Source organism: Mixophyes fleayi, chromosome 6 (genome assembly GCF_038048845.1).
Source record: "Mixophyes fleayi isolate aMixFle1 chromosome 6, aMixFle1.hap1, whole genome shotgun sequence".
Classification (NCBI taxonomy): domain Eukaryota; kingdom Metazoa; phylum Chordata; class Amphibia; order Anura; family Limnodynastidae; genus Mixophyes; species Mixophyes fleayi.
Window position 1 is genome coordinate 223,062,854 of NC_134407.1, and position 27,085 is coordinate 223,089,938.

The window sequence follows — 27,085 nt, forward strand, 5'->3', positions numbered from 1 at the left end:
ATTTTCGTAATGATGGGCTTTATAGATGCTTTGTAGCTCTTTACTGATCATCTCTTCTCCGTTATTTGTTCTCTCCAAAACAACCTCCCTCGCCTTTTTCATAACACCACCCCCTATCCTTGCTTCTCTGATTGAAGCCTGTTAACCTGTTCTCTTGATCTAATTATTGAACATACAAAATGTAAAGAAAAATTAAAAAATGGCACAACTTGTGTTATCTCCTGTTCATGGCACACAGCCAAATACAAATAACATAAATCATATATCAATCTAATGAAATTTAATGTTGATAGAATTACAGATTCTATTAAATTTATCTATATTACTCTAATAATTCAAATCTACCTGTGTCCACCACTGGTGATAGATTTACAAGTACACATATGTTTTTCCACAGAGAGACGCCAAGAGGAATTTTAGACCCCGGTACAGCAATTTCTTGAGGTGCCCTCCATAGTTGACCTTAGTATTGGCTTGTGTGCGCCCCGTAAAAAAGGTGTGAAAAGCACTCGACCACCACCCTACAGCAAAAAACTTGCATTGCTGCGCACACCATTGGCAGAAGTGTAGTGCCCGCTCACAGGAGTGTGACATATCTCCCGACAGGCAGAACAGAAGTTGTGAGTTTCAGGACAGCGGGACAGTGCCCTAAAAGCACTACATACGTAGTGGAAGGTATGTATATGTTATAATGAAACAGACAAATATTAAAAAATAATGTTTCAAAGAAAGACAAATATTGAAAACACACACAAAACACATATACAAGCAGAGGGGCACCTTGTCTCAGAATAGTTATACTTAACCTGTGTATCCGCATACTATTACTACCCTTAGTGAGAATATACTGTGCCACCCCAACCTTGGCTCCATGGGAATTACCTTTGCTGCAGATCAGGGGTTGGCTAAAATCTAGTCAAGCCCAGGTACGCCAGTTGTGCATTTAGAGAGATAGCTATAGATATTATATATATATTATTATTAGTAATGGAACCAACAAATAAACGGTCAGATTATGCCACACAGTGGTGGCCCCAAACATTGTGCCACACAGTAGTGCCCCCAAACATTGTGCCACACAGTAGTGCCCCCAAACATTGTGCCACACAGTAGTGCCCCCAAACAATATTATGCCACACAGTAATGCTGAAGTTCAGTTTATGCCACATTGTTCAATTTATGCCACAGTCCATATTATGCCACACAGTAGTGTCCCCAAACAATAATATGCAACATGGTACTGCCCCCAAATTATATTATGCCACACAGTAGTGCCCCAGTTCAATTTAATGTCCTCTCCTCATCCCTCTCCTCTCATCCCTCATTGTTACAATGACAGGCTGCCGCTGTACTAACCTGTGGCCAAAAACAACAATGGCTGGCTCCTGAGTCTTTTGTTCTGCTCCTCTGAGCGGCAGCTCCTCCTCTGTGGGCGGGTCTTCTTCCACGTTACATGTCATTGCCGGCAACAAGGTGCAGAGAGCCACGTCTCAGCTCTCTATATAAAATCGCTCAGGACTAACGGTCTTCTGCTGCCCCCAGGGCTGGTGCAAGGATTCTCGGAGCCCTAGCAAAGCTTCAACTTTCCACCCACAATACTCACTTCCCAGCCCCTCACACATTTGAGTTTTGTAAAGTAAAAATTATAACTCTTACCTCCTCCTTGCTGACTGTCTGGCAAGGTTGTAGTTCAGATGCACGGATGTCTGATGCAGAATGCTGTCCAAACTCTACTGCTGCCCAGGAGCAAAAGCAGGATTTCTAGAGAGAAAGTTTTTCAAGATTTTGAAACAAAGCAATAAGAAAGCTTGTCACAATAAGACAGCAACAGACACATTTTTTGATAATTTGCGCGGTGGCTAAGTGGTTAGCACTTCTGCCTCACAGCACTGGGGTCATGAGTTCAATTCCCGACCATGGCCTTATCTGTGTGGCGTTTGTATGTTCTCCCCGTGTTTGTGTGGGTTTCCTCCGGGTGTTCCGGTTTCCTCCCACACTCCAAAAACATACTAGTAGGTTAATTGGCTGCTATCAAAATTGACGCTAGTCTCTGTGTGTGTGTGTATGTTAGGGAATTTAGACTGTAAGCTCCAATGGGGCAGGGACTGATGTGAGTGAGTTCTCTGTACAGCGCTGCAGAATTAGTGGCGATATATAAATAAATGGTGATGATGATACCTTGTCATTATGACACCATCATATCCAAATATGTCACCAGTGTACCTGCATATGCCCTTCACTGTATCAGGTGTCCCCACATGCCACCTAGTGTCACAGAAAATGCCCCCTATGGCTCCACAATCTACCCATGTAACTTTATAATGCCCCCACATAATTCCACAATGTCCCAAATGGTTCCATAATGCCCCCATATTTCTCCATAATGCACCAATATATCTATGCCCCAATATCGTTCCATAATACCCCCTATGACTGAAATAGCTGCATAATGTAATTAATTCAGTAATATTATACAATTATATGCCCTCTCAGCCAGGTACTTAACTAACACGCAAAGAAAAAATGACTGCGTTGGCATTTGGATAGTACTGAGGAGTATAATAAGTACTCAACAGATGAAAAAGTTAGATTAAAAAAATAGTTACCTACTAGTGCAGGATATTAAGTAAAAAATTATTTTATTAATATATACAAATTATGGTTAGAACCATATTTATCAACCAATTTAAAATCTCCACATTTGATTGGAGCAAAGTTTATGTGAAATCAAAGTAGCTTCAACAGCAAGAAAATACTTTGTGTTATTGCAACAGGGCAGAACATACTAAATACAACTCCTCTTTAATTTTTAACGGCATATAGAGTTATATAATATATTTTAGGAGTTTAAGGAGAAAAGGCAGTTTATATGAAGTGAACAAAATTATTGTATTATTCCTCCAGGTTACTTGTGTTCTGGCTTTTTTAGAAGGACGTGTGCCTCACCACCTAACTTATTGTTCGCCAATCAGAGATCTCTCTGGGTGAAGAGAAAAAAATTCTTACTTGCTGTAAACTTTTATAGAGGTATTTAAGTTTAATCCATTGCTGGTATTTGAAGATTGTCCACAGATCTTTTGATTGAAACTTGAAAATATGCTCAGTGTGGAGATAAATAAAACCTTGACATGTTTCTGTGTGTGTAGCACTTTCATCAGAAGGTGAAAAGGAGAATGTCCAATCCAAATTTAGACAGGTCGTAACCAATCAGTGATAATACATTATTAGACAAAGCATCTAATGCATACAAAAGACTGTGATAGAAGTGCTTAAAATATAAATGATATAGAATAAAGTTTAAACTTATTAAATAAATGTATCTATGGCGCTGACTTAAAAAATAATCATAATTTATATTAATACATAAATGAATTGATCTAATAAAGTAACTTTATATTTAGTGTAATAGTGATTACAACACAAGTTGAATATATGTTATACCACGCTGTATCTTTAAATCCCGTTCTTCAGCTCGGAGTTTATCCTGATTATTTTTCCAGCTTTCCTAACAGAAAGTCGGGGCCCTGGAATTTGACTGTTGCTTGAACATATTGCTGAGATTCAATATTGGCAGCTCAGTATTTAATTTACATTCACTTTATATTTTATTTACTGTAAGTAAACAACATACTTGTTGCGACCCCTGGGGTCACATGTTAACTACTTGTTACCTGAAGCTGATTGTTTCCACCTGGAACACCCTTATCGGTCTAGGTAAGGCCATGGACACACTTATTGATCTACCCTAGATGTTGGGTCATAACGCCACCTTCCTTTAAACCTAGGATCAAGTATGGTTCCAAAAATGTAATGATCAAATTTCAAGATGCTGCAAACCCTTAGTACCTGGCGAAGTGAATAAAGAACTTGATCCACAAGGCCAAAATACTTTGCTGAATCGCCAACTTTCATCTTCTCCTTCAATTTCACAAGCGACTTTTCCAGCAGTTTGATTAGGGGTATGACTTGTCTCAGGCTAGCAGTGTCTGAGCTCACTTCATTTGTTACAATTTGAAAGGGTTTCAGTAGCTTGCATAAAACTGTAAGGATTCTCCAATATGCTCCCTCTCCCAATCTCATGGTTTGCTGTGTAGGCCTTGATGGCTTGTTGCTGTTCCTCTAGTCGCTGAAGAATATAAAGTGTGGAATTCCACTTTGTTACTACCTTTTGCTTCAGTTGGTGTCATGGCAGATGACATTCTTCTGCAGCCGCTGCAATGTTCTACATGCGGTGGCGGAATGTCTAAAATGGCCAGAAATTTTATGGGCCACAAACAGCATCTCTTGCACTAACCTCTAATTTTTTAAGAATTTCTACACCATCAAATTGACTGTGTGCAAAGCAAGGTACGTGGTGAAATTCATCAATTTGTAAGGCACACACAATGTTTTCTCCATTATCGGCAACGAGGAATCCTGAGGAGAGTCTTAGCAGGGTGAGCCATTTTGCTATCACATTCCTGAGTTTTTCCAAAAGATTGACACCAGTTTCTTTGTGAAACCAACGATATACAGAGTAGCTTACCTGTGAATGACCTGGCAGTTAGTGCTAGGTCTACTATGCAGAAAGGATGAGGAGGATGATGGTGAAGCTACTGGTGCTGCTGCTGATGGTGATACACCTACCCAGAGGGCTGTCACGGTCATATAGTCTTTGTTGTGACCAGACCCGCTGGTCCACATATCCTTAGTTAATTGGACTGTCAGTACAATGGCATTTTCTAGGGACTGAATGACTTTGTGCTGACCCTCACAAACAACCTTCTTTAAATATAGATTTCACTGAATGACCCTTTCAATATATAAAAGTATTGAAAAATAAAAAAGATTAGAAGAAAATAATACAGCCTTTTTGGGGGGCGTGTAACTGCTGCTCAATCACACACGCAAACACTGTTCTCTTCTAAATTGTTTCAGTTGTCACTCTTCCACACAAGATTACTTTCACTAGAAAAACTTTCAAGTTTAAAAGAAAGAAATTAGATTCTGCTGCTAATAGTCTGATAGCAAAAGCACTGTTTTTGTCAAAGAATTTACTAGTTAGTTCAGAATGATATCTATCTAACTCAGTCTGTACATACTGTCTAGTATTATTATATATATGCAATGCATTAGCAACAACCAGTAGCCACTAGTCCATGTAAAGTGTATTTAAGATAGAAATTAAAAGCAATTGATCAGCAAACTATTGTAGCTGACTATACTCTAGAGAACTGCATTACAATAACCTCCCCCGTACACGCTGTCTCTTCTAAACTGGCACTGAAGAAAATGAGAGAGGACTTATATATATATATATGCAGCGCGTTTGTAAAAGAGATTGCCGGAAATTACGTATCGCCTCGTTTTGAGATCCGACTTTGGCGGGAGAAGCCGAGCCACAACGTGTTTTTTCTTCAATCCCCAACGTCGCATTTGGTTGGATTTCAATTAATCCAAACCACTCATCTCTAATACATAAATATAGGATATGAGGGAGACACCACACACAGTACACCAGGTACATAGCATTATCCTCACACCCAGATGTATAGGGTGTATATATATATATACAGGATATGAGGGAGACACCACACACAGTACATCAGGTACATAGCATTATCCTCACACCCAGATGTATAGGGTGTATATGTATATACAGGATATGAGGGAGACACCACATACAGTACATCAGGTACATGGTATTATCCTCACACCCAGATGTATAGGGTGTATATGTATATACAGGATATGAGGGAGACACCACACACAGTACACCAGGTACATAGCATTATCCTCACACCCAGATATATAGGGTGTATATGTATATACAGGATATGAGGGAGACACCACATACAGTACATCAGGTACATGGTATTATCCTCACACCCAGATGTATAGGGTGTATATGTATATACAGGATATGAGGAAGACACCACACACAGTACACCAGGTACATAGCATTATCCTCACACCCAGATATATAGGGTGTATATGTATATACAGGATATGAGGGAGACACCACATACAGTACACCAGGTACATAGCATTATCCTCACACCCAGATGTATAGGGTGTATATGTATATACAGGATATGAGGGAGGGAGACACCACATACAATGCACCAGGTACATAGTATTATCCTCACACCCAGATGTATAGGGTGTATATGTATATACAGGATATGAGGGAGACACCACATACAGTACACCAGGTACATAGCATTATCCTCACACCCAGATGTATAGGGTGTATATGTATATACAGGATATGAGGGAGACACCACACACAGTACATTAGGTACGTAGTATTATCCTCCCACCCAGATGTATAGGATGTATATGTATATACAGGATATGAGGGAGACACCACACACAGTACATCAGGTACATAGTATTATCCTCACACCCAGGTGTATAGGGTGTATATGTATATACAGGATATGAGGGAGACACCACACACAGTACACCAGGTACATAGCATTATCCTCACACCCAGATGTATAGGGTGTATATGTATATACAGGATATGAGGGAGACACCACACACAGTACACCAGGTACATAGCATTATCCTCACACCCAGATGTATAGGGTGTATATGTATATGTATATACAGGATATGAGGGAGACACCACACACAGTACACCAGATACATAGCATTATTCTCACACCCAGATGTATAGGGTGTATATGTATATACAGGATATGAGGGAGACACCACACACAGTACACCAGGTACATAGTATTATCCTCACACCCAGATGTATAGGGTGTATATGTATATACAGGATATGAGGGAGACACCACATACAGTACACCAGGTACATAGCATTATCCTCACACCCAGATGTATAGGGTGTATATGTATATACAGGATATGAGGGAGACACCACATACAGTACACCAGGTACATAGTATTATCCTAACACCCAGATGTATAGGGTGTATATGTATATACAGGATATGAGGGAGACACCACACACAGTACATCAGGTACATAGCATTATCCTCACACCCAGATGTATAGGGTGTATATGTATATACAGGATATGAGGGAGACACCACATACAGTACACCAGGTACATAGCATTATCCTCACACCCAGATATATAGGGTGTATATGTATATACAGGATATGAGGGAGACACCACATACAGTGCACCAGGTACATAGTATTATCCTAACACCCAGATGTATAGGGTGTATATGTATATACAGGATATGAGGGAGACACCACACACAGTACATCAGGTACATAGCATTATCCTCACACCCAGATGTATAGGGTGTATATGTATATACAGGATATGAGGGAGGGAGACACCACATACAGTGCACCAGGTACATAGTATTATCCTCACACCCAGATGTATAGGGTGTATATGTATATACAGGATATGAGGGAGACACCACATACAGTGCACCAGGTACATAGCATTATCCTCACACCCAGATGTATAGGGTGTATATGTATATACAGGATATGAGGGAGACACCACACACAGTACATCAGGTACATAGCATTATTCTCACACCCAGATGTATAGGGTGTATATGTATATACAGGATATGAGGGAGGGAGACACCACATACAGTACATCAGGTACATGGTATTATCCTCACACCCAGATGTATAGGGTGTATATGTATATACAGGATATGAGGGAGACACCACATACAGTGCACCAGGTACATAGCATTATTCTCACACCCAGATGTATAGGGTGTATATGTATATACAGGATATGAGGGAGGGAGACACCACATACAGTACATCAGGTACATGGTATTATCCTCACACCCAGATGTATAGGGTGTATATGTATATACAGGATATGAGGGAGGGAGACACCACATACAGTACATCAGGTACATAGTATTATCCTCACACCCAGATGTATAGGGTGTATATGTATATACAGGATATGAGGGAGACACCACACACAATACACCAGGTACATAGCATTATCCTCACACCCAGATGTATAGGGTGTATATGTATATACAGGATATGAGGGAGACACCACACATAGTACACCAGGTACATAGCATTATCCTCACACCCAGATGTATAGGGTGTATATGTATAGACAGAATATGAGGGAGACACCACACACAGTACACCAGGTACATAGTATTATCCTCACACCCAGATGTATAGGGTGTATATGTATATACAGGATATGAGGGAGACACCACATACAGTGCATGAGGTACATAGTATTATCCTCACACTCAGATGTATAGGGTGTATATGTATATATACAGGATATGAGGGAGACACCACACACAGTACACCGGGTACATAGCATTATCCTCACACCCAGATGTATAGGGTGTATATGTATATACAGGATATGAGGGAGACACCACACACAGTACACCAGGTACATAGTATTATCCTCACACCCAGATGTATAGGGTGTATATGTATAGACAGAATATGAGGGAGACACCACATACAGTGCACCAGGTACATAGTATTATCCTCACCTCCCAGTGACAGAGGGCATTAGGTTGTATCTGGCATAGAAGCCAGTATGACATTTATGGATCAGTAAGAGGGGACATTATAGTATAATATGTTAGGAAGAAACTATATGACACCCCTGAAATAATACAGTCACTTTCAGCCTACCTGAGAGTCCAGAGATATGTGCAGACAGCTACGACTGGTAATAATAATGTCCGTAAAAGAATTAGAGGGTGGAAATAACATGAAGAATGTAGATTGCAGCAGTTTCACTTTCGCTTTCTCCCTCCCCCTCAGAGGATGTGACCAGGAACTCCCACCCTTATATTATTATCCCAAACAACAATCACTGGAGATATTCTCGCAGAAACACAGGATGGGAGGTTTTTTTTATCATCATCAACATCATGATTTATTTATTTATATAGCGCCACTAATTCCACAGCGCTGTACAGAGAACTCACTGACCTTCGTTAACGTTCTGTTTTGGGGCATTTGTGTGTTATCAAAAATAAAGTATAATGATTAAAATACATAGAAACCATTTGTTTAGGTTTCTATAGAAAGTCATTATTGCAAGTACATTGATAAATACTGCTACATGTGTTTTTGAATCATGCAATTTGGAACAATCAGTCATGTAAATGTTATTGTTCAGGATATGTTTAAATAAACGTTGTTCTATCCCGTGTATTGAATAGCAGAAGACCATTTACTCTATGAAATTTAATCTATCATTCACTGATCTGCTCTCAGTAGTAAAATAAATGATCTTTTCTGTAGTACAGTAAACTAATAGATTCATTACCTGTGGATAATGGTGTGGGACATCTATATAGTAATCTGTAGAGGGAAATAAGAAGCAATCTAAGTGTATATATATATATATATATATATATATATATATATATATATATATATATATATAGCACTGTTAGGTAACAAACACTGTGCTGTAAAGTGTGATCCGTTATTATAATCTACAAGTTAACCCGTGCATGATACTCATGCATTCTAGTCAAATCAAGCTACTTAAGGTGTTAAAAAGGTTCTTGTCATGCATTTGGAGCTAGCCCAGGCCTCCTCAGGGGAAGAGCGTTACTTCCCGACGTAAGCGCCCTTTTTTAACGTGGTTTTGTCCACATGTCACCACCTCATCATTTTTCTCCATCACCTCATCCTTCATCTTTATCGCCACATCTATCCAGATGTCTATCCAGACACAGGGATCTCTCTCAGCGGTCCTGAGTATCACAGTCCTCTCACTCTGTCACCCCCGGCAACCACCAACCACTCCCTACTGTCACCCCCGGCAACCACCAACCACTCCCAATTGTCACTTCTCCTTCAAGAAATATATATATTTTTTTTTAAAATCTTTATAAACACTTTTAACAATTAACAAATTAAATTAACAAATTAAAAACATCTTAGTATACCAAATCTCAGCCCTTTCTGAGTTTTTTTTCCACACACACTAAGAATTTAGTAGGTCAGTGTATAACTCCGCCCAGCAGTTGGCGCTGCAGCAAATTTCAGCCCTTTCTGAGTTTTTTTTCCCACACACACTAAGAATTTAGTAGGTCAGTGTATAACTTCGCCCAGCAGGTGGCGCTGCAGCTTGAGGTTTTTTTTTCCACACACAGACACACACCACTAGGCTTTTATATAGTAGATTATCTGCAAGGAGACAGCAGCCAGAGCCTCTGCAGCTTGTAATGAAATGATACACAGAACACTGTCCAGTAATGGCTGCCCCCATATGACAGTACTCCAATGGTGCAGGATCCTGTCACCCCATCTGGTTTTGGATCTGGATTAACTTTGTGTATTGTTTTGGCAAAACCGGACTTGCGTGTTTTGGGTTTGGTTTTGGATCCCTATATTTTTTTCTGAAATCCCTATATTTTTTGCTAAAATCACATAATTTTGTTTTTTTTTGGTTCCCACATTATTATTAACCTCAACTAATTTCCAGTCATTTGCAGTCAATTTTGACCACCTCACAGGTCACAATATTATTTTCATACACTTTCGGTCAAAGACTGGAGCGACCTGGCTGGATGCTAAGCGACAGAGCAATGACACAAACACACGGCAGTTCCTACCACATCTAGGAAACAGTACCACACAGCAGTGGCAGAAAAGAAAAATGGTGCAAGATGGAATTGGCCTTGGGCCCTCCCACGACCCTTATTTTGGATCTTAAAAAGGACATGCACACTTTAACAAACGAAGCACTTCAACCACAAAAGTGGCAAAACAAGGTAACAATGGGCTTAAGGCACCTAAGGTAACAGTGCTGTTAATGAACTCTACTGTGGCAAGATGTTGTCATCATCCTCAGCCTCATCCTCACCCTCATCAGTGTGTACATCATCCTCACACATTATTAATTCATCACCGCTGGAATCCACGATTACAGAAGTCTCAGTATTTTGATGTAATTGGCAGGAAAGGCCTTCCTCATGGAAATTGTAGTTCATTTTTATGAACATCATCTTTTTCACATTTTGAGGAAGTAGCCTCCTACGCCGACCGCTGACAAGGTACCCGGCTGTGCTGAAAACTCTTTCCGAGTACACACTGGAGGGTGGGCAGCTTAGGTATTGAAAAGCGAGTTGGTATATGGGTCTCGATATTGCCTTTATTTCTTCCCAATATGTAAAGGGACTGTCTGTCGTTTCTGTTTCTATGTTGTCGTTAAAACAATCCTCCACCATCCTTTGGATGTTGATAGTTGGATCAGGTGGAGTTACGGCAGAGGAGTCATGGTTTTTGGACAATTCTTTTACACCAGACCAGATGTCAAAATGTTGTGCTGAGTCATCTGCATCATCCCTGGGTCTCTTGGAAAAAGATCTGAGTCAGTTGGAAACAAAGAGAAGACATAGCTCTTAAACTGAGGATCAAGCACAGTCGCTAAAATGTAGTGATCCGATTTCAAGATTTTGATAACTCTTGGATCCTGGCGAAGCCAATAAAGTACTTGATCTAGAAGTCTTCAATACTTAGCGTAATTGCTTTGTTTCATCTATTCCTTCAGTTTCTCAAGCTGCTTTTCAAAAAATCTAATTAAGGGAATCACTTGGCTCAAGCTAACAGTGTCTGACCTCACTCCACAGGTGACTACTTTGAATGTTTTCAACACCTTGCACAACACAGAAAGTATTCTCCACTGCGCTTGAGTAAAACACATGCCCCCTCCTTTCCCAATTTCAAGGATTGTGGAGTAAGCGTGGATGGGTTTTCATTGTTCCTTCATACTCAGAAGCATATACAGGGTGGAATTCCACCTTGTTACCACCTCTTGCTTCAGTCGGTGGCATTAAATTGCTCTTGTAGCTGCTGCAATCTCCTACATGCTGTTGCCAAATGCTGGAAATGTCCAGATATTTTACGGGCCACAGACAGCATCTCCTGCATGACACTGTCATTTTTTAAAAAGCTCTGCACCACCAAGTTTACTGTGTGAGCAAAACAGGGAATGTGATGGAATTCACCCAGCTGTAATGCTCTCACAATATTGGTGGCAATATCAGAAATGACATCTCCTGAGGAGAGGTGTAGTGCGAGTGATTGGTGCCGTAAACACCGACACTCTTTAATCCTACAGGGTTATTCCTATAGGGAACCGAGCGAAGAATTAAAAAGAACTACTTACTAGTAAAAAAGACAGTCAGTAAATCCGAAGACAGGAGATCGCGACTGTTGGAAATGACGTCACTTACAGACGCGACTTGCAAAGTTCTGAATTTCAAGCGGCATAGCATGGACCCAGGTACGTATTACCTTTACATTAGTAGTGAGGGGTAGGGGTAGGGTTCTTAACCCTAACTCCTAACCCCTACTCCTACCCCTAACTGGTAATGTAAAGGTAATACGTACCTGGCTCCATGCTATGCCGCTTGAAATTCAGAGCTTTGCAAGTCGCGTCTGTAAGTGACGTCATTTACAACAATCGCGATCTCCTGTCTTCGGATTTACACTATGTCATTTTACTAGAAAGTAATTATTTTTTCTTGGTCGCTCTGTTAAGTATAGGAATAATTCTGTAGGATTAAAGAGTGTCTGTGTTTACAGCACCGATTACAGGATTACAACCGCTGAGGCGAGTCCAAACAGGATAAGCCATATTGCAATGACATCTCTTAGTTTTTGTAACAGATTGTCAGCTGTATGAAGCCGATGATACACAGAGTAGCTGCCTTGGAAAATATGACGTACTTGGGTACATGCTGCTGCTGTTGCTGCTGGTGAAAGCGAATCACCAACCCAGTGGGTTGGTCACAATCATATAATCTTTAGGTTGCCCAGTTCCACTTGTCTCCATATCTGTGGTTAAGTGTACCATGGGTAGAATGGCATTTTGTAGCCCAATAATTACATTTTTACGAACCTTCTGGTAAAGGTGAGGAATAACTTTTCTAGTGAAATGGTGTCGTGATGGAATTTGGTAACAGCGACACAAGACCTCATGTAACTTTCTAAAACCAGCTGCATTAATAGTGGATATTGGACACAGATCTAATACTAGCATAGTCACCATGGTGTCTGTGATTCGCTTTGCAACTGACAGCTTTCATACTTGCTTCCTCTTGCAAAGGATTGTTTAACAGTCAATTGTTGTAAACTACTAGTATTCTTCTTCTTGGTCTGCTTCTGGGATGAAGATTCACTCCCAGCAACAGCAGTGGGACTAACATTCAAGAATTCTTCTGAGGAATCCAGGATAGTGGAGGAGTCATCCAACCTTAGCAACTTGGATGCAGGACCAACTTCAATCACTACTGAGGATATTGATGATGATGGTGTTGAGGGTGTAGATTGCAGGGGTCGGGATCTAGCTGAGAGAAGGGACCTAGCTGATGTTGGACTGCTTGTTGTTATATTTTAGCATAAGTTTCTGATTTTACCAACAGCTTGCCATGAACTCGCTTCAAATGGCGTAACATGGATGAGGTTCCTAGATGGTCAAGGTCCCAACCTCTACTGACTGTGGCTTTACAAATGCTACAAATGGCTAGACATTTGTTGTCAGAATTTGGGTAAAAATAATTCCACACATAAGAGGTGGATTTTTTGGTCCTTATGCCCAGGCATGACAATGGCCTTCTTCTTATCACGTGCAAGAACTGCTTCCACTGGTGCATGACTTACACAAACAACATCATCCTCATCAACATCCTTATTAAAGCCCTCGTCAGCTACATAAACATCCCCCACATCCTGTTGCATTTCCAAAGTGGCATCCTCAATTTGTGTATCACTGGTTACACTTGGGCTGCTCATGCACACATCTGCAGAAATGCAGAAAGGGACCTTCTTATCGGTACACTATCACAAAGGTCAGGCTTACACATAGCATTCATGGATAGACTCTCCTTTGTGTCATTTCAGAATCTGAACATACATTTTCCTCTAATGCCTTACTGTTTTCTTCCAGCTCTGCTTTTACACGTAAAAGTATTTGTGCACCATTTTTGGAGTCCGAATGACAAGGTCTTGCTTGGTCACGACTGACCTTACAAGAAGATGCCTCAGTGACAGTTCCAGAACTAGCACTCATAGAGAAAGGTGAAAGCCTCATTCTTTATGCCACTGTGTGTGTAGAATGGCAAGTTGGCAATTTTATTTTTTCCTGCAGATAACTTTGACTGGATTACAGGTCTTTTTTTCTTTACCAAGGTAAAAGGTGTTTTTTTACATTTTAGTTTCTCTGACTTATAAACAGTAGGCACAGCAGCTGCTTGGTGCTCCTGGTCTTCCCTGTACTTAATCCATTTTGATAACACAGTACAATGTGACTGCAGATGTAGACACAGACTGTCAGCCAAATTATTTCTATTTCAGTAATGACAATTAGCAATGGAGCAATGGAGCTCTCCTGTTTGTGTGTGAGCTATATAACACAGTACAATGTGACTGCAGATTTAGAAGACCAAACCTGCCAGCACTATTATTTATATTTCAGCAATGACAATTAGCAATGGAGCAATGGAGCTCTCCTGTTTGTGTGTGAGCTATAAAACACAGTACAATGTGACTGCAGATTTAGAAGACCAAACCTGCCAGTACTATTATTTATATTTCAGCAATGACAATTAGCAATGGAGCAATGGAGCTCTCCTGAATGTCTCTGGAGACTTTGAAGAACACTGCTACCCCACTTCTTTCTATTCTACCTATGACGCTGCTCAACTGCACTAGAGACTGCCAAGAACCATGCTACCCCTTCTGTGTCCCTCTGTGAAATGGCGCTGGATCGCCGGGGGGGAACGGTACTTATGGAATCCAAAACTCGAGAGATCCGATGACGTAACGGAAATGTTTTGCCTCGATTTCAATTCCGAGGGCACGCGAAAGTACCGAGCTGGCTTGGCTCAGGTCTCAGGTCTGTGAAGTTCAGGTAGGCTTGGTTCTCGGGGAACCGAGCCTGAGCATCTCTAGTTTTTATTGCACCGTGAGGACCTAGGTCTGGAAAATGCCTCACAGGAAAACTCTTTTATTATGCCCGATCAAAAGGACAATCAAAAGGGAATGTTTGAGAGCTGATACTCCCACGGTTATCACTTGAGATTTTCAGTTTGACCTAGACCAAAAAAATGACATTTCACTGCATTGTGGAAACAGTTTAAGAAGAAGGTGTGCTGGAGAGGGGGCAGTTGTGACTAAAGGTGCTGGAGAGGGGGCATGTGTGACTAAATGTGCTGGAGAGGGGGCATATGTGACTAAAGGTGCTGGGCAGAGAGGTGACATGTGTGACTAAAGGTGCTGGGCAGAGGGGACATGTGTGACTAAAGGTGCTGGGCATAGAGAGGGACATGTGTGACTAAAGGTGCTGAGCAGAGAGAGGGACATGTATGACTAAAGGTACTGGGCAGAGAGGGGGCATGTGTGACTAAAGGTCCTGGGCAGAGGGGGACATGTGTGACTAAAGGTGCCGGGCAGAGGGGACATGTGTGACTAAAGGTGCTGGGCAGAGAGGGGACATGTGTGACTAAAGGTGCTGGGCAGAGAGGTGACATGTGTGACTAAAGGTCCTGGGCAGAGGGGGACATGTGTGACTAAAGGTCCTGGGCAGAGGGGGACATGTGTGACTAAAGGTGCCGGGTAGAGGGGACATGTGTGACTAAAGGTGCTGGGCAGAGAGGTGACATGTGTGACTAAAGGTGCTGGGCAGAGAGGTGACATGTGTGACTAAATGTCCTGGGCAGAGGGGACATGTGTGACTAAAGGTGCTGGGCAGAGAGGGGACATGTGTGACTAAAGGTGCTGGGCAGAGAGGGGACATGTGTGACTAAAGGTGCTGGGCATAGAGAGGGACATGTGTGACTAAAGGTGCTGGGCAGAAAGGGGACATGTGTGACTAAAGGTGTCGGGCAGAGGGGACATGTGTGACTAAAGGTGCCGGGCAGAGGGGACATGTGTGACTAAAGGTGCCGGGCAGAGGGGACATGTGTGACTAAAGGTGCTAGGCAGAGAGGGGACATGTGTGACTAAAGGTGCCGGGCAGAGAGGGGACATGTGTGACTAAAGGTGCTGGGCAGAGGGGACATGTGTGACTAAAGGTGCCGGGCAGAGAGGGGACATGTGTGACTAAAGGTGCTGGGCAGAGGGGACATGTGTGACTAAAGGTGCTGGGCAGAGAGGGGACATGTGTGTGCTCCAATGAGGGTACCTTTATTCAAATATGGTGGACCTGTCCCAAATTGACAAACTTCTGGGCCGAGATTAAACAGCTGATCTAATCGGTACTCCAGGTAACGATACCATTAGAACCCACATTTTTCCGCTTGCCCTTGGGGGCGCCCACGGTGACTCAACACCAGAATACGCTGGCCAGACATTTCTTGTTGGCAGTCACCTGCCAAATCGCAGCAGACTGGAGGCAGCAGTCTCCTCCATCACTCCAGGCCGTTATCAACAGAGTCTGGCAGGTCCAGCGCCTAGAATACATGACCAGCATTATCAATAGGACATCCAGATCGTTCACTAAGGCTCATTGGCACATGGCTCTCATTTTTTCAGGCTTATTCCCCTTTCACTTGACACTTGACACTATACTTCCTTTTGTCCGTCCTTCTTCCTTAAATACCTCTCCCTTTCTACTTTTTCTTCTCTGCTATGATCTAGTCTCTCTTTTCCACTCTCTGCGTCATGCCCTTCTTTTTCGTGGAATTTCGCTCTCTCTTTCACATCGTTAAACAATTTCCTGGTCAATCTCTTTATACGTAACTTGACCCATCTGCTTCGATTTCTCACGATAATACGCTGCTTGTATCTCATGTTTTCATTGATGTGTACATGCTCGTTTTCATTGCATATTGGTGATTTTGTTATTTGACCTTGCAAAAATAAAAATTTAAAAAAAAATTACAGTGGAAGAAGGTGTAGTGTTTATAAAGGAATAAGTGAGATAGCAATTTGAGAAATTGGAGCTTCAATAAAAGTAGGTAACTGTGATAATATATAAAAGTTTTATGAAATGTTAGGAGCACCCTGTTCCATTATAATAACCAAAATGGCGCCTGTTTTACAGATGCTATGAACCAACAGGCCAGCTTGATTGAATAAAACCAAAAGAGACCACAGCATAAACTGATTTCAAGCAGTGTCTAAGGTGGGGAAATTGCATTGTCATAGAACATGATTCTTTGCACTGTGGTAGAAACTTGTGTTCGGTTTCTTTGTTCAACATAGTTAAAATACTTTTCCTTTCCTCATATAGATACCATCATCATATCTGATTACAGTTTAGAAGGAGAGAAGGATGCAACACGCAGCAATATTTGTGGTCCTTCCGGTGATGGGAAGGGTGTTTTTCGAGAGAATGGAAAAGCTGAACGAATATTTTACAGAATTAAGGGCGAGCATCAATGATGTTAAGAAAAAGTTCAAGAAACTTGAATAAAATTTCCTTGAATTATTTCAAGTATACAAGAAATTTATGTCAGAGTACCCAGGTTAAATGTTATCTATAAGTGGTGGAATTTTTTTTTGCTATGTCCATTTCTATGGATATTGTTCAAACATAAATGTGTTGGAGTACAAAAGTGTGGTTTCTTTGGTGCACTAAATAAATATAATTATATATATTGATATATACAGTATATATATATATATATATATATATATATATATATATATATACATACAATAAAGTCATAAGTATGCAACACGTTGAATGCACATGTATGGTTTTATCCATAACACATCTATAGAATACATAGCTATGTGCTTTTCTTATAGACTCGATGGACACAGGTGTATAATTTTGCAAGCAGACATATCCAATACACATCTATAGAATACATAGCTATGTGCTTTTCTTATAGACTCGATGGACACAGGTGTATAATTTTGCAAGCAGACATATCCGGTTGAGTACGGCTGCACGATGGCGAGAAATCCAACAACGAAAAAACCTAAAAGAAAAAATGATTTTATGATAAAACAACAGCAATATTGACAGACTTACCTGAAAAACACCTCTGTAGATATCCGATGGCAGCAGAAGGCTACATACAAATTCAAAGAGAAGAATTGACTGAAATAGCACTCCAGGTATTGACATGAATTCATAAAGTATATTAGTACATAAATTTTATTTGTATCAATTAAAAAGGTATTATATATATATATTCAACCTCAAAAAAGTAAGAGCGAAATATTAAAAAAAAATGTTGAAAGGAAAAGGAATTAAAATTGAATGACCCAGTAGTAAGATTCGATCTTATAGGCTTATTATCTCAAGAAGGTTCCCTAATAGTGTACCTCCTAATTTAGTGAATGGGACTCATATGTCCTATATTATCAAAGCCAGTGATAATTATATGTATAATTATAAGTAAATAGCTCAAAGGCTATCTGCAGATAGTCCAAATAAGATTATCATAGTATTATTAAGGTTCAGAATACAATGATTTATGGATATATTGTCTGATTAGCAACTCTGTTGCACTGATAAACACAGAAAATGATATCTCTTACAAAGCCCTTATATATATATGGGCTCTGGAGTACCTTTGTATACAATGGTTTGTAGATATATTATCTGATTAGCAACTTTGTTGCACTAATAATCCAAACACGGACAATTATATCTCTTACAATGCTCGTATATATATATATGGACTCTAGATGGCAGCAGTGCTCAGTGTTTTTCACGACTTAAGTAAACACTGAATTATGTTTTTAATCGAATGAGGTACATAAAACGAGACCAAATTGTTTTTTTTATGTATATCTGTTCAAAGATGGCTATATGTAATATACATTCGTGTTAGTAACATATCTTTATTAGCCATTAACATATGGTTGTCTGCTTGTATTAGTGGACAATATAAGCTAAAGGATGTGATTTGATCATCTTTGGAGTTGGTAATATATTCTTACTCCTTTCCCATTATATATAGTCGCCTGCTTATTTATAGGTAAAGATTTAAGGAAATCAGTGCAGGCTGTCCAATCAGACGTACAGAAAGCTATTGGCTCACTAAGGGCGGAGGTTCAGGACCTCGGGAATAGGACAGATCATTTGGAAACTAAAATGGATGAAGCTGCTTCTTCCCACAAGGACACGGTGACTGACATGCAACAATTAAAACAAGATAAGCTTCATATGCAGGAGCAACAAGAAGATCAAGAGAACAGGGCCAGGCGTAATAACCTACGCATCAGGGGTATCCCTGAGGAGGTGGATCAATCCCTTCTAGACCAATATCTTAAAAGACTCTTTGCCGGCCTAGCTCCTGCTACCCCAGAGGATCAGCTTCTCTTGGACAGGACCTATAGAGCTTTCCGCCCTCGCTCTCAAGAGTCCTCTCAACCTCGGGATGTCATCCTCCGTTGTCATTATTCTACCACCAAGGAAGCAATCCTGCGGGAATCTCGTAAGACCGACTCAATTACGTTTGAGGATGAATCCTTGCAGATTTTCCAGGACATTGCTCCACTTACACTTCTCAAGAGGCGTGAATTGAAACCGGCGACATCTATTCTCAGAGACAATATCATTCGCTATCGATGGGGCTTTCCGTTTCGCCTTTTGGTTTGGCATAATAATAAGCTTCATTCTGCCCGTTCAATGATGGAAGCAGTTCAGCTCCTTGGGACTCTGGGACTTCCGGCTCCGTCTTCTCCTTCTCTCCCGGCGGCATCGGGATCGCAGTCCGGCTCTACGGGATCCGCCCCTGCCTCTCGGAAGCTTCCAACTAAAGAGTGGTCGACTGTTACAAGAACCGTTAAACCACCTGTTACTGTTCCACCGCCTTGATATGTTCTCTGTGTTTCCTTGTTTTCTTTTTGTTTCTCGTTCCTCTTCTCTACATGACTGATCGCTGGTTTTCGGTATTCCTCATGTAGATTGGGAGGCAGTAGGGGCCATTGGCCCCAGTTATTGGGTTAATCTGTTTGTTAACTTTCTGTGTAATTATGATATAGTATTATTTTCTAATTGTTTCATTATGCTACTCTTCTACTGCCCTTAGTTCATTTTTTATATGTGTGGCCGCTTTTCTGACTTTGGGTAGTGGTTTGACCTTCTTCCCTCACGACATTCCTTTCCCATGTAGCTTGTTTTATTGCTTCTCTGACCCTGGCTGGGAGGTAGTGTGGGTATCCACACTTTTTAGTTCGTTCTCCCAGGCCTATTTGTTCCTGGCCATGTTCCCATGATGGGTATTTTGCCCTTGTCCGGCCCTCCCCTGCCACTGCCCCGTACCTTCCCTGGCCGGCTTCATGGACCAGGTTTGCCCTCACACGTTGGCCCTGTCCACTACCCTACTCCCCTCTTTTCCTTCTCCTTTCCTTCCTCTCCCTTTCTACTTCAGGCACTTCTTTATACTTTCTGTCCTTATTGCATTTGGATTTCTTGGGATTTTATGACCCTAGCTTTAAAGGCGTACGGCTTCACGGCTGAATTTCTGACCGGAGTATCTGCCCTCTATAACTCTCCCTCAGTTAGGGTCCCGGTTAATGGATCTCTTTCCGACCCTCTCTTCCTCTCCAACGGGATGAGGCAGGGCTGCCCCCTTTCGCCCTTAATCTTTGCACTAGTGATAGAACCCTTGGCGGCGATGATCAGACAGTCAACGTCGATCTCAGGTGTGACAGTGGGACCGCAGGAATTCAAGGTGGCTCTCTTCGCAGATGACATACTTCTTTCTCTGACGAATCCTCAGGAGTCTTTACCCGCCTTATATAAACTTATCGATGAATATGGCCTCCTGTCTGGCTACAAAATTAACCTTGTTAAATCTGAGGCCATGCTCCTCCACGCTTCCCCTTCCCTTAGGTCCAGTTTACAGACTAATTTTGCACTACGCTGGCAGGTAAATAAGATAAAATATCTTGGAGTTTATATCACCTCGTCCTATGAGAGATTGTATCGGGAAAACTCCCCCCCCTTCTGTCAAAAATCAAACAGTTCCTGGAGACTTGGAAGAGCTATATCATATCGTGGCTGGGGAGGATTATTGCTATTAAGATGAACTTGATCCCTAAACTTCTATATCTTTTCCAGACTCTCCCTGTGAGGGTTCCCGACTCTGTGTTTAGGGATTTGCATTTCTCATCTCTAAAGTTTATATGGTGTGCCAAGCCCCCTAGAATTTCGATAGCAGTGCTTAAGAAGCCCAGGGCCCGGGGAGGCAGGGGTTTTCCAGACATTAAATTTTACTATTTAGCATCCCATTTGACCCAGGTGGCGGTAACTTATGCGCCTTATCAGTCCATAGGTTGGGTGGACCTGGAGACCTACTATGTTGGGATCCCCTCCATGGCATCACTCTGGGGTTTGGCTAATATAGATAGACCACTAGCGGCCTCCTCTCTTCAATCTCTTAAATTCTGTTTATCCCTCTGGGACTCATGCCGGGTCAAGTATAAATTGTCCTCCCCTATTTCACCTCTGACTCCCCTTTGGAGCAACCCACACTTCCCTCCTGGGAATTCAACCCAGCAATTTAAACTCTGGATAAAGGCGGGATTACGGGTGATTTCGGACCTGGTGGTTAATCAAACTTGGGCTTCTATGTCAGAACTTTATCATAATTTTGAACCGTTTCGTCCGCTCTTTTTTAAGTACTTCCAGGTTCGGCACTTCGCCATGTCTTTGCCCCCCCATGAGGCTCTTCGGACCCCGACCTCTTTTGAGTACATGTGTTTACACTCACCTCTCACTAAAGGGATGATCTCCCAGATCTATAATTGGCTCATAGATTATACCTTCGATACTCCAGGCCGACATGAGCGGGAATGGGAAAACGACTTGGTTCCTCCAGTCCAGACGACTTATGTTGGGAGGAGGTCAGGAAGGGAGGGGATTGCCAAGAGCTCGATCTCTACATTGATTAAGGAAACTGCTTATAAAGTGTACTATAGGTGGTACTATACTCCCGATAAGTTGTCTCGAATGTTTCCTACGGCCACTCCGAGCTGCTGGCGGGAATGTGGCCAGAGAGGTACGATGCTACATATATGGTGGACCTGCCCTCGCATAGTTCCTTTCTGGAACATGGTTCTTACACTCATAAACTCTGTGTCAGAACAACAGTTAAGTAAGGATCCCTGGTCATTCCTTCTCTCTCGCCCTATACCCGATGAGAGCGCACCTTCTAACAAGCTTATCTCCCATATTCTGGCAGCCGCTAAATCCCTAATAGCAAAGCACTGGAAAGACCCTAGGGCTCCCTCTATGCAGGAGTTACGGTCATACATAGGGCATGTCGCAAGCATGGAGATTATAACGTGCTACCTTCATGATAAATCATATAACTTCGATAAGGTCTGGGCCCCGTGGTACTTACTAGAAAGCCGTAGCTGCCTATCCAATATGACTCCTTCTCCTGTAGATGGAACATAACTCTTGGGCCGCCTCTGGACCCCCCCCCCCCCCCAGGCTGGACATGGTGCGCGGAGGGTGAGTAATGTCTGTATGCTACTTCTCTTTCGGGTAGTCATGGTAACTGTGTGTCCCAGCTTTTCTTAGCAATGTTCCAAAAGTTGTGTCCAGCCAATCATACTTATTCATCAACCAAACATCATCTGTATAACATTTATTAGAACACAGGCACTTAACTAATGAACATACATAAGTATAAGAATACATAAACTGGCTTCAGAGAAAATCTAAAACAAAAATTCAGATTTCCATTTTAAGGGATCTGACATGATTTTAGAACCACTTGTAAGTGAGTGTGAGATTGACACCTCAGTTTCAGCGAGAGCAGGGACTAAGCAGTATAGATTACAGGGTTAAATCTTGTAGAAGAAATATCTTAAACCTTTCATTTTCAGTTGTAAAAGTGACCTTTACCACGTTTTGCTGTAATAACTCATTTTATAACTTGTTTTGGCTAATTTTGCTGAAAACCTGCTCACAATATTTGCTGAACAACCGACTCATCCTAAATTAGTTATTCTATATGGTGACAATGCTATAAGAAAATTAATCACGCTGTTTTTCATGTAACGCTTCATAGATAATAAAAAAAGTGCTGTGTCGGCCAGCTGACGAGCTCGACAGGTATGTTCTCCTTTGGCGATATTCAATCTCAATGGGGATTACCTGATGGAGAGATCTGGAGGTATCTTCACTTTAAACATTTCTTGACATCTGGGCTCCCTAGAATATCACTAGAGATGTGATAAAATACGAGTCATTATGCTGTATGTCTTCTTACACCCCACATCAGCTCTCTACCATATATAAGTTACTTGTGGAAAATCTCTTTAGTTCTCTACTGAAGTTTACTAAGGACGGGGAGATTGATCTTGGATCTATGGTAAAAGATTCTGATTGACATGCAATTTTTCAGATAACTCATGTATGTTCAACCAGTGTTTAAATTTTGGAAACTTAATATAAAGTTCTCACTAGGTGGTACAGATGTCCCACACACTTATCTGAAATATATCAAGGAGTTCCTGATTCCTGTTGGCAATGTAATCTAGCTCCTGGCACTCCATTACATTTATGGTGGGACTGTTCCCTGTTACGTCCTTCTGGACTCATTTTGGCTCCTTAATAAAACAAACATGCCCTTGTCAGACTTTAAGAAATCCCTCCTGAAATTTCTCATATCAGCAACTAAAACAGTCATCCCGGTCCATTGGAGATGTACCTCACCCCCTATAATTCAGGAATGGTTTAGAAGATTGGAATTCTACAGGTCAATGGATAATATGCTTCTCTCAGCAGATGATAAAACTGAAATATATTACACCATTTGGGGTCCATGGTTGGAGTTTATTGATTCTCCTGAATATGTATCTATATCTTTATCCCCACCAGGTTAAATAGAATTTAATATAGTTTTAATATCCACAGAACTCGTCATTTAGAACCTTTGGTTAATAGAGAAATTTTTCCTGAATCTTAAACAATTAAGCTGCTTCCCTTTCTTTTCTCCTGATCGCTCCCCCTTTTACTCTCCCAATCCCTATCTGTCCATATATTTTATGTTGTTGTTTTGTCATTTTTGTGAATATTTGAGAAAATCTAATATACATGCTCCTTTTATGACCTAAATCTAGTCCACTTTTGTATATATGAGGAGACAACAAGTTTACTCTGTTAGTTCTGTAAAACCCAATAAAAATAATTACATAATAAAAGAAAGAAAAAAAAATGCTGTATCCTGAAAGCAATTTTCACTTTCTTATTCTTTATGCACAGACAATTGCAGACTACCTGCCCTGTATACAATTCTCAATACCTGTCCTAATTTTGTATTTATAAAACACTGCACAGCACCCCTTCTATTGACCTGTATGGTGTAAATACTTTTTCACCTCTTTATGGACAACGTACCTGAGACTCCAAGTACAAGACATTCAAGTTCTTATTTAGCATTAAGAGTAGTGCAAAAAGAAGGAGTCCATTATTCTACCTGCAGGGAATATACTGGCTGTTTTTCTACGTAGCACACAAACAATGGGCAGCTTTACTTTTATACTGCAATTTAGTTGAGTTAGGCCATTACCCCCAGCCATACATATTAAATTTGCCTCCTCCCCTCCACGTCCCTGCAGCTCAACATGGTTTTTGACAGGGTGTAAATGTATTAACTGTAAATGTGAACCACTAAGTCCACATACCTGCTACAGTCAGACTGGTGAATGCTGGTGGAGATGTTGGGGAGATGCCAACATTTAAGCAACACTCAGTTCCATACTGCACCCTGTATTGTAATCTGTAGAACTGAGCAAATATAATGGAAGATAGCAAACAAACACCCACATTGTAAAGGGCACAGCATTTAGATAGTTATCTGTGCCGTATCTATCTATAGAATTCACTGTTTGCACAGATTGTTTTATGGAATTGAGTTTTTAAGACCACTGATACCACTTCCAGATTTCCGCACCTGCAATATCCTGGGATTTTCAAGCTGGGTTTTTGCTGTGTCACAGAGGGTCCCAGCTCAGAGACCCCGTTCACACTGCACCTTGAACCCAGGACACCATGTTAACACTGAACACAGTTCTGCCCGGGAATTTTCACTGACACATTTCGTACAGAGCCTCGACCCGAGTCGTTGGGGCTGGCCCCTGTAATTACACGGGTTTTTGAGGCAGTGTGAATGGGGTATAAATGTGGGGTCAGTGTGCAGCATCTATATATACCCTCAGCTAGCCAAATACAAGCCATCAACTGTAATGTCATATTTATGGCTTTAGGTAGTCCCCCTTGATGTGTTGTTAAGTAGACTTGTTGAAATGAAGAGTACGATGCATGGAAAAAAAATGCTAAAATATCTATTCTTCTGCCAAGTTCCTGAAATTTTTGCAGATATATTTTAGGAGGAATTCATGACTCTTGTGTCCCACACTTATAAATTTCCTGGGAAAGAATCATGCTTCTTAGGAACATGAGAAAGGAGATACGTAATAAAGGTACATTGTGATTATACAACTAGACGCTGTCAATATTGGCAGTCATTGTGACCAGAATGATTTAACCTGACATTTTGTTTTATAAAGGGGGCCCAGGCTGCACCCCTCTAGGGATTCTTATATTCCTATGTTCTCCCTTTTTCTCTGCTATTAAAGTGAAAGTAATTGATTGTCCCGTCCAGCTGCTTAAAGAGAAAATAAATAAATGTATTAATACAACATTAGTTTAAATATGGCATTATGCAGGCACAGCCAACATTAGCTTGTGAGTTTCAATACTGAATTCTCTGACTATAGTAAATCAGACTGAAGTTTTGTACTATTTGAATAATGGGATCAGTTCACACAAATACATAAGTAATTACGGGTTTATAGAATGTTCTAAAAAGAAGTTAATTATAATATGAAATAAGTTCTGTCTCGATGGATGAAATGGTGTCTTTGTTTTGGTCCGTCAGTGAATGTTGATATTTGGATCTTTAGTCAATTAATCACAGGTAAATATTTAATAGAAATATTACAATTATGTTAAGGGCAGAGTAGCGTGAAATCCTCAACTTCTAGAACCGCTTCACGAGATGTTCACCTTTCTGGGAGACTAGTTCAGCCAAACATTGCGTTTCACATCGAAGATGCCACACAGGAGACAGACCATTCTGTTGCTCTGAATGTGGGAGATGTTTTAAACATAACTCTAAGCTATGTTAACACACCAGATAATTCACACAGGACAGAAACCGCATTCATGCTCCAGCTGTGGGAAGGGTTTTATTTCTAATGCTGATCTTGTCAGACACCTGATAAGTCACACAGAGGAGAAACCCTATTTTTGCTCTAAATGTGGGAATTGTTTCAAACATAAATGTAACCTCATTAAACACCAGATGATTCATGTAGAAGAAAAACAATATAAATGTGCTGAGTGTGGGAAATGTTTTGGCAGTAACGCAGCACGTTTTAAACACCAGAAGATTCACACAGGAGAAACACCATTTTCTTGCTCTGAATGTGGGAAATCCTTTATTAATAAGGGGCATCTTATTAGGCACCAGAGAATTCACACAGGAGAGAGACGGTACTTATGCGTTGAATGTGGGAAACGGTTTGTTAATAAATCCCATCTTATTAGGCACAATAAAATCCACACAGGGGAGAAATTGTGCTCATGCAGTGAATGTGGAAAAGGTTTTATCTGCAATTCGACTCTTGTTATACATAAAAGAGTTCACACGGGGGAGCAGCATCAGTGCACTGAATGTGGGAATTGTTTTCTCAGTTATCAAAATCTAGTTATCCATGAGAAAATTCACTCCGGTGTTGTGTAAATTGTGGAAAATGCTTTAACAGTAGCTCAAAGCTTGCTGTGCATATGAAAGGTCACACAGGAGATAAGCGGTTTTCTTGTCCTGAATGCAAGAAATGTTTCTTTAGGAATTCACAACTTATTACTCATCAGAGACATCACACAGGTGAAAAACCATATCCTTGCTCTGAATGTGGGAAATGTTTTGTGACCAAACCGAACCTTGCTAAACACCTGAAAATTCACACAGGTGAGAGACCACATTGTTGCCCTGAGTGCAGAAAATGTTTCTTTTCTAAAAAGAAGCTTGTTGAACACCAGAAATTTCACAATGGGGAGAAACCATATTTGTGCCCTGAATGTGGGAAATGTTTTTGCCAAAATTCAACTCTAGTTAGACATCAGAGAATTCACACAGAAAAGTAA

At 41.0% G+C, this 27,085-nt stretch overlaps 2 protein-coding genes across 2 annotated transcripts in view; one reads left to right on the forward strand and one right to left on the reverse strand.

The window, feature by feature from the left end:
- Positions 1-8,698, reverse strand: part of LOC142095292 (uncharacterized) — a 59,392-nt gene extending 50,694 nt beyond the window's left edge. The window contains exons 1-2 of the mRNA XM_075178249.1: positions 8,620-8,698; positions 1,657-1,761 (exon numbers count right to left, since the gene is read on the reverse strand). The gene's annotated coding sequence lies outside the window, so the exon portion shown is untranslated. The remainder of the gene's footprint in view (positions 1-1,656; positions 1,762-8,619) is intronic.
- A 17,359-nt stretch (positions 8,699-26,057) lies between these two features.
- LOC142095506 (uncharacterized) lies at positions 26,058-27,085 on the forward strand. Its single transcript, XM_075178451.1, has 2 exons — positions 26,058-26,670; positions 26,742-27,085. The coding sequence occupies exons 1-2, from the start codon at positions 26,058-26,060 to the stop codon at positions 27,083-27,085; spliced, it is 957 nt and encodes a 318-aa protein (XP_075034552.1).